Source organism: Sinocyclocheilus rhinocerous, unplaced genomic scaffold, assembly GCF_001515625.1.
Source record: "Sinocyclocheilus rhinocerous isolate Xijiao unplaced genomic scaffold, SAMN03320098_v1.1 scaffold1319, whole genome shotgun sequence".
NCBI lineage: Eukaryota > Metazoa > Chordata > Actinopteri > Cypriniformes > Cyprinidae > Sinocyclocheilus > Sinocyclocheilus rhinocerous.
In genome coordinates, this window is record NW_015650691.1 from 604,240 (window position 1) to 618,224 (window position 13,985).

General features: G+C 35.8%; 1 protein-coding gene across 1 annotated transcript in view; it reads left to right on the top strand.

Moving 5' to 3' along the window:
- lhfpl7 (LHFPL tetraspan subfamily member 7) overlaps positions 1–13,985 on the top strand; it is a 160,224-nt gene that overhangs the window by 47,191 nt on the left and 99,048 nt on the right. Inside the window, exon 2 of the mRNA XM_016517308.1 lies at positions 10,753–10,891. Coding sequence (XP_016372794.1) covers positions 10,753–10,891 — 139 coding nt within the window. The remainder of the gene's footprint in view (positions 1–10,752; positions 10,892–13,985) is intronic.

The window sequence follows — 13,985 nt, forward strand, 5'->3', positions numbered from 1 at the left end:
CATTGACTTTAGACTTGATAAAACACAATAGACCAACACCAGCAGACTTCACGGCACCCCAAATCTTCACTGACGTTGTAAACTTCACACTGGACTTCAAGCAGCTTGGATTCTGTGCCTCTCCAGTCTTCCTCCAGACTCCAGACCTTGATTTCCAAATGAAATGCAAAATTTACTTTCATCTGAAAAGAGGACTTTGGACCACTGAGCAACAGTCCAGTTCTTTTTCTCCTTAGCCCAGGTAAGATGCTTCTGACGTTGATTCTGTTTCAGAAGTGGCTTGGTAGCCCTTTTACTGAAGACTTCTGAGTGTGGTGACTCTTGATGCACTGACTCCAGCTTCAGTCCATTCCAAAAGTAAAAAAAAAAAATGAACTTTTTCACGATATTCTAATTTTTTGATGCACCTGTATTTTACTTTTCAAAGTACCTTTTATTTTGATTAAACAATAAAGACATTTATATTGTTACAGAAAATTATATTTTCACATAAATGCTGTCCTTTTGAATCCTAAAAAAATCTCGGTTTCCACAAAAATTGTAAGCAGCTGTTTCCAACAATGATAATAATAAGAAATGTTTCTTAAACACCAAGTCAGCATATTAAAATGATTTCTGAAGGATCATGTGACACTGAAGACTGGAGTAATGATGCTGAAAATTCAGCTTTATTATCGCAAGAATAAATGACATTTTAAAATATATTAAAATAGAAAACAGTTACATTAAATTGTAATAATATTTCACAATATTAGTGTTTTCAGTATATTTTTCATCAAATAAATGCAGCCTTGATGAGCATAAGAGAATTCTTGCAACAACTTTTTTTTTTTTTACCACATTTAAATCTATTAAGTCTAGAATTCTGCAGATTTTCTGCAGACTTTTAAATCAGATCAAAAAAATACAAAACTGATCCCATTTGGGCCTGGCAGTGAGTATGGAGAATGAGCCTCTCGCTTTGTTGTTTGGATCAAACGTGTCACCTTATATTTTCACTCACATTAAAAGTGGAGGGAGTTTTCCAGCACATCCTCTTAGCATGACAAAACACTGGGATATTTTTTTCCCAACACAAAGGGTCAGTGTAGTGTTACCTTTTGACTTTCACTAAATGGGATGAGTCTCCCTAATCGGGAATGTTATGGGAAATTTTAAGCTACTGCACTGCCTAACAAAAACATTGAAACCCAATTCCCTGATTTGCATTCCAATATGAAACAGGCATCAAAGTCCAGAAAAAAACAATTATTTAGTCACACTATCATTTATGGGAGAAAGGGATTAATTAATTATGGATAACAATTCTTCTCCACTCCCTTCCCTCACTTTTAATTGCAAAAGGAGTTTGCTGGTAGTTATCACGGATAGATTACAAACATTTGGTGCTGGATCTCCTCAGGCTAATTTAAATAGATGCCTCCTTTTGCTTTTTAAAAATTTTAAAACAATTTAATATTTAATGTCAGCACTTTGTCATATGCTAACTACTATATTGGTTACAGGTCATCAGGTCTGCAATCCTCCCAGCGTCTCTTGTTTATGTCATACTATTGCTAATTTTGCATGACTAGAAAATATATATATATTTGCATATATATTTGGCGAGGTTTCATTACAGAAATGAGAGATGGCTGTGCTAAAATGCTAAAGTATTATAGGATATCCAAGATATCCTAGAAGGTATATCTAGAAAGACCAGACCATTATTAGCATTATATTAAAATGATGTCCTTACTCACCAGAGAGAATAATCTATAAATTATCCTATAAAACTGAAATTTCTTTAAGTAAAACACTATGGCTCACTGCATTTTATTTAAGGATATAGTGTGTACTTTCTGTGCCACTGACATCACTAATCAGAACGGCAAATTTATAGACTTTTCAAACATGTTTCCTTACATGTTTCCCTATTACTTGGTTGGGATTATTACACTTTCATATTTGACTCTACATATAATGGGATAGAATGGAAAGGAAAAGAATATTGTGTAGAAAAAAAGAAGAGAGATGTTTTGAGAGATAGAATGAATGAAGAAGAGAGAAGACCGAATGTTTTGGAGCTGTGCCATAGCCTCATGTGTGAAGTGATGTTCATGAAGGTCTGTTACGACAATAATGGGCTGTCTTTGATGAGACTCTAGGGGGAGAAAGCGAGAGAGATGACATGCTAGGGACAGACACTTAGAGTGATTGGTGTGGCTATTACCCCTCCGAACAGGAGATGAGTGAGAGGTAAAACACAGTGGAAGGCCGCTAAGAACAGATGCTCATACATGTTACTCTGCATGCGTGAAGTAATGGCAAAGACTAACCCATGCTGGTCAGGACACTTTAGTACGGCTTGAAGTACATTGGTAATGTGATGTCTATCAGTGGCCTACTTGAGATGCCTCCTCTTACAGCTAATTGCCATGTTATATCATTTTGAGTCAAATCTTTCTTGATCTGAGGAGAGGAGTTGCATGATTTTGCCCTGAAGCCACAGAGCATTTGTGTTTTCTCTATAGCTCCAAGATACTGTTCAATATTGTTGTCATTCTCTGGAGTTATAAGAGACCACAGGTGAATAGGGGAAACATTTTAACTAATAGATATCACCATCATTTTCCATTGGATTAATCATAGTAATTTAAGACAATTGTTTTGTATTACAAGGTTTCTGAAATGTTTAAAAATACAAATGAAACATTATCTAATTAAATTTGCATACATTTCCAAAACAGAAATCTGAACATTGAATAAAGCCAGGTTTCTAAATTCTTGTTTCATTTTGTTGACATATTTAAATGTTTTTACATTTAAAAATAAATTGAGAAAATAGCCTTTAAAGGCAGGGTAGGTGATTTGGTTCAGAAACGGTTTTTGTTATGCACCTTACCTTTAACAATATGTATTGTAACTTAAATCTACAGATGCGAATTGATTAATGCAATTAAATGCTTTAGATATTAGTCTGAAAGAAGACATGCTATGAAAGCAAAATAGCCAAATTTCTAAAACCCTTGCATTTTTAAAAGGGTTCCTAGATGTTCCCCAGAGGTTTCCACCAGTGTTATCATCTGAACCCTAAATGGTGCCCTAGTATTTGTACACTGTGACCTGAACTATAAAAAACATCAGACACTTTTTTTTTTGTTTGTTTGTTTTCTGTGAAGGTTGCTCTGTGCCTCAAGGAAGAGGCCTGTGCAATGTAAGTGCATGCAGGAGTTGTCTGAATTCTTACAGCAAGGGCAATAGGGAAAACGGATACATTTATAGAGTTCCAACAGAGGGCAGAATGACTAAATGCTGGTATAGATTTTTCCGCTCTGCCAAGAAAAGACTTGGTCAATATGCGTCTTGCTTTGACCTTTTATATAAAAAAATGTTTTCTTTGTAGTTTAATAGATAATACACATAATAATATGGCGTGAGTGCGTGTGGGTTTGAGCTTGATTGTAAGGAAATAAACTTGTATTGGAGCTTAATGTTCTTTAGGGCTGAAGGACTTTATTTCATTAAGCAAGAGTCTGAGCGCTAACACACCTCCCTCTTAATTGGCACTGCCCACTCTGCCTCTTAACTACAGCTAAGCCAGCTTTGGACCTGATCCACACTCTCTCTCTCTCTCTCTCTCTCTCTCTCTCTCTCTCTTTAGATGTATGAGAAAATACTTCACCATGGTAACAAGACAGCTTCGACCTTGATTTCCAGTCTGTATGTCTAGTAAATCAAGTGCAAATTCCACTGAATATAAAACCCTTACAGAATAATAAGCCAGATCTTTTTGTTACTGTAGCAGTCCTCTTTCACTGACAAGTGAAGTTGATGTTGGTGACATTTGGGTCTTTGAAATGAATTTGACTGTTGGATGAACCATTCCAGTTATTTCACATCATTTTCCATCTCTTAAAGGAATAGCTCACCTGCATGAAGATTCTGTCATCGTTTACTCACCCCCATGCCATTTAAAATGGTATGACAAAGGAGAAGTTTCCCAGGTTTTTCAACCTGTTCTTTTAATAAAATTAAAATGTTCAGTCCGTAAAACTTGTAGACTAAAATGTAGATGCATTTTACGATTCGATTTTGATTCACACGCTTTCGATTTTATTTAATTCACTACACTGTAAAATTTTTTTGTGATTTTAACAGTAAAAGACTGTAAAAATGCTACAGTAAAAACCTGTTAACTGGTTAGCAGTAAGTCTCCATACTATATTCGGTGAATAAATGTAATTACATTTAATGTAATTTTACAGGAAAATACTGTTAAAAATACGGTTTCTGGAAGTGAAAAAGAAAAAGTCATTGTATAATTTACAGTGAAAAACCGTAAATTGACACTCCCAGAATTCCCAGCATGACACTTCATAGTTGATGTTTTTTTGTTGAAATAACATGTCTTTTTACAGTGTATATGTTCATTTGAATATGATAGAGACAGTGCTCAAGTTTCTCAAGGAAAAAAAATCTCCCTAAAGCTATAAACTATACACAATATCATGTCAGTTGGTGCATTACTATAATATATTATAGGTTAAAATGAACAACAACAGTTCAAACTATTAACTTAATTTGCTATGTATTTGTAAATATAATTTGCACTGAAATAAAAACGCTCCCCACTACCGCATGGCGATCTGTCATGCCACTGTTTATTGTTTGTATTTAGTGATAAAATTGACAACATTTTTGTTCATGCATCAACAGATAACAGCCTAGATTTAAAGATCAATTCTTGGGATTAGGAATCAATACTGGTTCATTTAAAATGAGAACTGATTACCTGTCAACCCTGGCCTACTGAATTCTTGTGGTGTAAGTTTTCTGAAGCTGTACATTAGCATTTGCCTGCTTTAAAATTTGGAAATGGTCAAACACAGAAGGGCAGGGTTTTCAGCAAATAATCTTATTTTGAATTTATTCATCTGTAGAATAACAATTTTAGTCTTTCTAGTATTAAAGCGCATAACTACTGCAGTTATGGACATACAGAGTCTTGTCACATTATTTTTCTCTCTGTGCCCTACAGAATTCGCAGAGAACATCAATTTTTTCCTTGACTTAAATCGAATTAGCAAGGAACTCTGAATGTTTTGTGAGGTACAACATGTGATGGATTTGACAGTATGTCTGATGTGTAATTTCTTATAACAATTTTCTCTATTTTGTTTTCTTTTCATCTAGGTACAGAAATTGGTTTCCATCATAGCGTGACCTCTCTCTTTCACAATGCACTTCCTCTGCAGTGCTGTTTACTGTTTGCAGTGTGTATAGAGGCAAATAATTAGCATCTATTCAGGAACCTGCTCTCTGAAAGAGGCAGCGCTGTTAGGAGCCATTTTTCTTGTAAATGAACAGCAGCTGGAGTTTGGAGTTTGGAAAGTCTTGCATATATTGTGTGCATATATATGATGTAGTTTCAGAAGCACAATGTTGGACACAATGTAATCATGGCTTTTATATTCTAGTGTCAAGCAGAAGCATAATCTTTAATTATTGCTCATAGGAGTTGTGGCAAAAGCCAGGCCTGAAATGTCAAACTAATTAAGGACAATTGAATTCTGGGCAGTGTGTTGATACAGTAAGGTCTTTGAGGAATGAATAAAATTAGTCTATGCAACAAAGGGCCAGATTTGTCAAAGCTGATTGTTCATGCATGCACATGAAATTGTTTGCACTAAATATTGTACAAATAACATTGGCTTGATTGGTGCATAACAAATGCAAAGCTGTTCCGCCAAAACAAAATGAGTAAGAATGCGAACGGTTAAGCTGTGTATTAACATTACAATAGGTGAGGGCTTGTGTTTGCATCATCAGCTCTTTTCTCTTTTCTTCTTTTTGTCTAATTTTATCTTGGGTGCTTTGCACTTTATACAGAAAATGAAAATATAAGAAATTAGGGGGAGATACAAAGCCAGTGGGACTGGAGCATGAAGTGGGTCAGACCTGAACTTGCCTCACCTACATGAGAATGGATTCTTTGTTTGGAGTCTATATTTACTTAAATGACTAGTTAACCCACAAATGAAAATTGTCATAATTTATTCAACCTCATGTTGTTCCAAACCTATATGACTGTACTGCTGTTTTTCTACAGAACACACAAGGTGATATTTTGAATAATGTTCAGTTTTGGTTACATTGACTTCTAGTGTATGGGCAAAAACACTTAAAATAGTCTTTTAATTTTTGGGTGAACTATCCCTTTAACTTAAAGGCCACACATCCACTGCCATCAGGGTTCACTCAGCTGCGCATAATTAACATCCTCTTAACAGAAGCCGATGCCTGTGGAAAACTTGCCACAATACTAGCAATGTTGCCAAAATAATCTCATGAGAAAACATACCTATAGCTATGTTTCCATCACCATTGTTTTTATGAACATTTTGAAGTATCACATCAGAAATAAATGATGGAAACACCAAATTTCGGGAAAAAAATCACTTAATTGTACAAAAAATTTTTTACGCTCGCTTGATGTTACTTTTGACTTGTGCGAAAAAGGGTTAATGCGAATAATGGGAGATGAAAACACATTTGCCGAATAAATAAAGTCATGTGACTTTGCGCTATGGGATGCCATAACCTCACTAATCAGAGGAAATGTTGTTATGGTCATTCTTAAATGAAAATGGCTATATTCAGTGGCTTCTCCTACGTTTCTTTGTGATATTTAGTGCCAATTTATCAGGAAGTGATGATTTTGTTCTCTTTGACTCGTTGAATGGAAATGGTGCTTATTTGAAAATGTTTTATGTGATATTCCAATTTTGCACATAAGTTAAATTTGCAACTTTGGATGGAAACCGACTTATGATATGTTTTGGCAAATTAAGAATTGGTTGCAAATTTGTAGGAACTTGTATGATTTGATTTGTATGAAAATGTATGATTTACATTAAAAAATAAGCATGAAGGTATTCCCCTTAAAGGGATGGTTCACTCAAAAATGAAAATTCTAATTACCCTCATGTCGTTCCAAACCCGTATGACCTTCGTTCAGCTTCGGAACACAAATTAAGATATTTCTGATGAAATCCGAGAGCTTTCAGATCCTGCACAGACAGCAATGCAACTGACACATTCAAAGCCCAGAAAGGTAGTCATTAAAATTAAAAGGACTTCATTAAAATAGTCCATGTGACATCAGTGTTTTAACCGTAATTTCCCGAAGCTACAAGAATAAAAATTTGAACTTGTTCTATATATTTTTTTCTTTTATTATCTGTGTTTTTGTCCTGTCACTGTCATTCTGTTGCACTGTGGATGCTTCTGTCACAAAAACAAATTCCTCGTATATGTAAACATACCTGCCAATAAAGCTCATTCTGATTCTGAACTGACTTTATTCAACAATTTTTCTCTTCCGTCTGCCGCCATTCACGAGAGTACCACGATGCATTTTGTTTTCTTTGCGCACAAAAAGTATTCTCGTAGCTTCATAAAATTACAATTGAACCAAAATGTAAGATTGTTACAATTGCAATAAAAGGCTTTTGTATATTACGGCCTGTTGTCAGAGTGTAGCCATGCAGTTTCTGTGGTGTTCTGAGTGGTTGCCCAACTCAAAACAGCCCACCTCAAGTCTCTATTGAGATATTCTGGTCTCTAGAAATGGTCCTGCTTTCAGCGTCAGTGTATAGAATTTTTTTGGCCAGTTTATCATCCACTAGATGAAAAATCATGAGTCTGATCACTTTGAAAAATAACAGCACACTTGGCAAGCACCACTAATTAGTATTGACCTCAAGAAGTACATTTCCATTTCCTAGCCATACGTAGACTATATACATTAGAGATGAAATATGCAAACTGCTTGTTTAACTTATGAGCATCATCAACATTCCTGTCATAGACAGCCTATTTATGATTTTCCAGGATACCATTTAGTTCTGGATCTGATCTGTTGCAGCCCTAATATGTCTCTATTAGTTGTAATGAAACACGGTAATGTTTGACAGCACAGTGGGCAAGAGCTCATTTCATCTAAAGGCTTCAAAGATGGCAAGATCAAGAGATGGCGCTGAGAAAACTAGACGTTTCTAATGAATATATGAATACCATTTAAAGGGGAATGAGTTCTGTTTGAAGGAAATATGTTTCTGCCGAGTGTCTGCAACGTTCCACTTCTTCGTTTTCTGCGTTATTAGAATTTTTCCTATTTCCAGCGGAAATTTCTATTTGCGGACATGTCATTATTGTAAAGGATGTTGTAATGTTGTCATCAGCACAAACAGTCATAATTACTACAAATGTTATATTGCAGTTTCAGACGTCACCTATGAATCTGCCATCCCGTCTTTATTAGCGTTCCGCTCTTACCATTAATGTCTTCGCCATTAGGACGTCAAGGTAATGAAGTCACTGGCAATTCTATTATTATTGTGACTCCTTTCTGATATGTACTGCTAATGTGACAATGGCTCTAAGAACCGCACTCTGTTGTGTATGTGTATTGTTTGTGCAAGAGATGTGCTGATAGTTTTTTAACAGATGTTGTGTTTACTTTGTTGTTGATTTGGTCTAGTAAGTTTGATGCTGCAGTTCTGTGTGCGAAACGGCATTTGAAAGCTCCAGCTGATCTAATGAAGAGGCAGTGAGATCAAACTGTCAGAAAGAAAACCTCAGTTTGAAATCTCTGAATGTTTCTCACTGAAAAGCAGCCACCTGTGACCCACCTCTACAGAAAGCCTTCATCTGAACACATTTTAGAATAGGCTACTGAAATAAAAAGTGTATTAATACTAAAATATTGTTATTAAATATTCTTACAGTCTTGTGGCATGTCTATGGCCACTGGGTGGTACTACAAACAGTATGTTTTTGCATGTTTATCCATATATTTTTGTATATTTAAATTGTTGTGTAAGTGTACATTTCATACATGTATATTATTATTATGTGTAGCTTATTTTTTCTGTTTGTTTGTTTGCGCCAGATTTTAGGGTTACGATAATGACACTTTGTGGAATAATATAGTCCTGACAATTGTTTTGATTTTTAAATGTTAGGCTTATGGGAAACTAAAAGATTGGTTCAACAGCAACATCTAAGCATTAAGTTACAGATACTACCCAAATCAATAACATTTTTTCACATCAATAATTCTTGATGTCAGTGTGTCCTGCCTCACAGGCCTAAATGTATTACATCAGAGTAAGATCAATTGCCTCTTGTCTCTGATATGCGTCCTCCGTGTTTTTGTTTTAGGGATTGTAACACAAACTGTTTAGGTACTCTTTAGAGTTTTGTGTCATAGTCTAACAAAGACATGCCAGCATCTGCAGCCTGCTCTTGCAAACATCTGATTTAAAAAAGCCCAGATGAGAGATATCTATCCATATTTTAGAGATCTCCTATCTGGGATGGCCTTTATTTTTGTTTTTGGACCAGGCATGTGGTCGTTGCGTAGTGCTGGAGTGAGCCTTTCGACTGATGAAGCGTTTGATTTGATGAAGGTTGTAGATTAGACGAGATCAGTACACGCTGTTTCACTAAATTGATCCCACTGAGTAAGCACTTAGAAAAAACTGATTGATTTCACACCTTATATTTCTGTCTACCCTGTTTTCTGTGACTCTGTGCTCGGCGTTTAATGTTAAGTTTAAAGTTAATCCAAAAATTACATTTTGTCATCATTTACTCATTTGTGCCAAACACATATGATTTTCTTTCTTGTAGGGTGAACAAAAGAAGATATTAAGTAGAATGGCCAAGCTGTGGATGAATAGCAGAGACGGTCAACATTTACTAAAAATTAGGTCACACTTTATTTTAAGGTCCAATTCTCACTATTAACTACAACTTTTGCCTCAAACTCCTAATTAGCTGCTTAGTTACTAAGGTAGTTGTTAAGTTTAGGTTTGGGGATTCAAGTATCTTAAATATGGTCATGCAGAATAAGACCTTAATATGTGCTTTATAAGTACTAATAAACAGCTAGTATGCTAGTAATATGCATGCTAGTAAATTGTGAGAGTTGGTCCTTAAAAGAATAAAGTGTTACAAAAAATTACTATACATATACAAATATATACATTTACCTAGTATATTTTTATTTGTATTTTATTTTTTATTGTATTTATTTATTTGCAGTCAGCTCTATTATTATTAAAATGATATAAACCCTCATTGATTTTCACTATAACAGTGTTCTTTGTACCATTTATTTATATTATCCACAATTATGTAATTTATGTATTAATATATTCTACATTTAATGTAGATGCATACATTTATATTTTTTTATAACTTGCTTTCAGTGTTTGTTTAGACTACCCCAAATTAAAATGAAGAGCCCTTTAAGAAGAAAAAAAATCAATAGGAATGCTTTAAAGATTGTTAATGCAATGAGAAATGTATTTTGTTGTGACTGTTAAATTACTATAACATCCTAATAGTACCATAAATAACAGCCTAATAGTACCATATCATATACAGTGGGTACGGAAAGTATTCAGACCCCCTTAAATTTTTTCATATCATATCATATTATATTATAATAATTATATTATGTAAGGCTTTACGTGGTTAGCCATGTGGTGATTTTGTTCAGTGTTTAATGCAGTTTTGATTTAAAATCTGTGGTTTTACCTTGACCTATTAAATCCAGTTGTGGCTAGATTCACTCATTTTATGAGAACAGAATTAAATTTGGATTGCTTGAGTGGTAAAACTCAATCAAGCCCCAGAAAGAGTTTGAACTCTTATAAGAGCAGCAGTATCTGTAAGTGTTGTGTGTTGTGTGTGTTGCAGACGAGTGCGGTGCTGTGTTCAGGTGGATGTGCTCTGCTGGCAGTCAGCTCCCTGCTGGCCATCATCACCATCTTCCTGCCCGGTGGAGCCTGGGAGAGGAGGATCTGCACATTGGCAGGATACATGCAGATGGCTGCAGGTTAGTGTCCGGCTTACTATCTGACCTCTGATCAGCTCTTAAACACCAGCTCTTTGAGGACCATGCTGAGTAGCATTACATGACTGATCCTAGTCAGTAAAACCCTAATTTGAGGTTAAGACGGGACCCCCATAGACCATCTGAGGCATATTGCACACAAAAATGGCAAGAACTTTCCAAAATCTATGCAAGACTAGTAAAACCTCAACATATCTCTTTCTCACACTTCACTTTGAAGAATTTTCTCTTGGATCTTGTGATTTTGAGTACATGGATGGAACAGCAGAGATCTTCAGAAAGAGGCAGAGATCTCCTTCTCTCACCTCCCCCTCTGATATCATGTGATACATGCTGGAGCTCTGCTTACTGCTTTGGGCATCCCATCGGAATTCTGTTGTGTTGTCAAACATCATGTTTGAAGTGTATTGTTCATTTTTGGCAGAGCAGGGGAGGAATGATTCAATTTGATATGATGTGGTACAAAGCACTTGAGGCCGAATTTAGGTAGCGCTTCTTATTAAAAATGCAAAGTCTCATGTTACACCTTCATTAAATTACATGAAAGAGTTTATTCAAACACTGTTTGCAATCAAGGCATAATATTTAGTGCTAGCAGATCCCTTCTGGGGGAAAATAACAGGTTAAGCTGGTTTTTGGAATATGGTTGCTGGTCCATGGTGGTCTACCAGTAAGATAACACTGGAAAAAAAAAAGGATTTTGCTGCTCATACCTCAAGCCGACCTCATACGTCATCCCCCGGAACCGTGTGAGACACTTTTTTTATGGATGAGTGCTTTTTATTTAACTTCTTTTGGACTGATGCATGCAACACCCGCTGAGTGGCATTAAACAGCTTGAAAGATTAAAGACCATTTTTAATATAACTCCAGCTGGATTCGTCTGAAAGAAGAAAGTCATATACACCTAGGATGACTTGAGGGTGAGTAATTTTTGGGTGAACTAACCCTTCAAAGGGACAATTCACCCAAAAAATTAAAATTCTGTCATTAATTACTCACCCTCATGTCGTTCCAAACTATGTTATGAAGCTACAAGAGTACTTTTTGTTTACAAAGAAAACAAAAATAATGACTTTATTCAACGAATTCTCCTCTTCAGAGTCCAATTCTACTCTCCATTGCATCATGGTACTCTTGTGAATGGCGGCAGAGGCAGACTGACCCGGAAGAGAATATATTGTTGACTAAAGTCATTATTTTTGTTTTCTTTGTGCATGAAAAGTATTCTCGTAGCACAAAAAGTATTCTCATGTTCCTTGAATGTGGTAGTTGCGTTGTTACACTGTTGGTCTAGCCCAGTGGTACATATGACAATCTGAGCCCCCCCATATATATATATGCACATTATACTAATAATATTACAAGTTTTAGAAATGCACATTTGACAGTAGCTTGAGTTGAGAGTAGCAGGAGCTTTAGTTGGTATGTAGGCCTAGATGTACATTTATTTTCATTAACAAAAACAGTACCTGTTTCTGTGAGTATCTGTGAAAATTATAACAGCCTCATCTTTCATACATTTGTAGGTCATGATAACCACAGGTACAGCACCTCACTACCATGGTAAAAAGTAGCCTAACTAACTGGTTTCTATAATATTTGCTATAAAAACAGTAACCTGAAGACATTCAGTATAAGTACAAATGCACAACAAACAACTGATATGACTTAATAACAAAAATACTGTGATTATATTCCATTACTCCTTTAATATATTTAGTACATTATTAATATAATAAAATTAGATATGAATATTCTACTATTCTGCCACAATACCATGGTTACTGTCAATGTTACTACAGTAAAACCATGGTAAATTTTGGTGATTTGTAGATTGAAACGCCTTCTAACTGGATCGTTGATGCACAGGTGTTTCTGCATCAGTTGTTGAGAATGATCCAGGTCTGATTTATTTGGCTTTAAACTAGTTTAAATCGCATACCTATGTGATTTGTACGGGAGAAATCTGCGGTGAACTCGAGCGCGATCACTAGATCTCACAGTGCTGTTTAGTGGTCTCGACTCGATCGCAACTGGTCAGTGTAGTAAATTAATTTGCTTTAGCTCACACTGCGCTGTCTTTTCTTTTGAGCTGAGCTGATAAAATGTCAGTGCGACGCGCGGTTTCAAACGAGAAGTGCTATTTTATTTCGCTTTTGGCACGTTTGGCATTTAATACGTATTTATCATGCACAACAGAATGCTAACGCTTATCAGTTAGGCAGATTGGTAGTGGCACCAGGGCGACCTCTAACAAAATTTAGTGTCACCGGCAGAAAATAAAGGTCGCAAAATATCCATTTAGTTGCAGTCTGGAGCCCAGACTACTGTCAATTACACTTTTATTTAATTGTTTATTTTATTTAATTGCCTTATCTTGGCATTGTAAGCATATGATTTAAAAAAATGTTTTATATAAAATTATTAGTGGAACATTTTATACATCTTTATTTGACCTCAAAGCATATCAGCTCCCGCACCCCCGTGAACTCTGGCACTTCTGGCAATTGCTATGTCCCAGACATTTCCTTCATACACACCCTCTGCCTTGATTAGACAGATATTTTCTGAACATGGAGGATTTTGAGACTGAGCAGCCCATCCATCTGAAGCACTTTGTTGCAGAGCGCATCAATCACAAAAGCTAAATTAGAATAAATATAGAAAGAAGTGTTTGCTCTCAACACCGGTTGCTAGGTGACGACCATTGGCAGAATGTTGCGATGGAACGGTGAGGGCACTCGGAGATTTAGTGGCTGCAGTAAAAAGACAATTACAGCCCTTTAACACAGGTCAGCGGTTCAGGGGTGGCCACATGCCTCGTGCAGCACTGGCCTTCATTCAACAGGCAAATACTTCTATAAACAACACCATCCTACATATCTACTTACACAAAAAGCAATTACAAGCACTCGTGCTAAATAAATATTATGTTTATATGCCAGGAACATGTATATTTGGAGCACTGATTTCCAGTATGTCCTTGATATTCTTGAGGCCTTGGAAGTTTTATTGGTGGTGGGAATACGGTATATTTAAATGTTTAATTGAGCCTTTGGGCTCTACATTGATC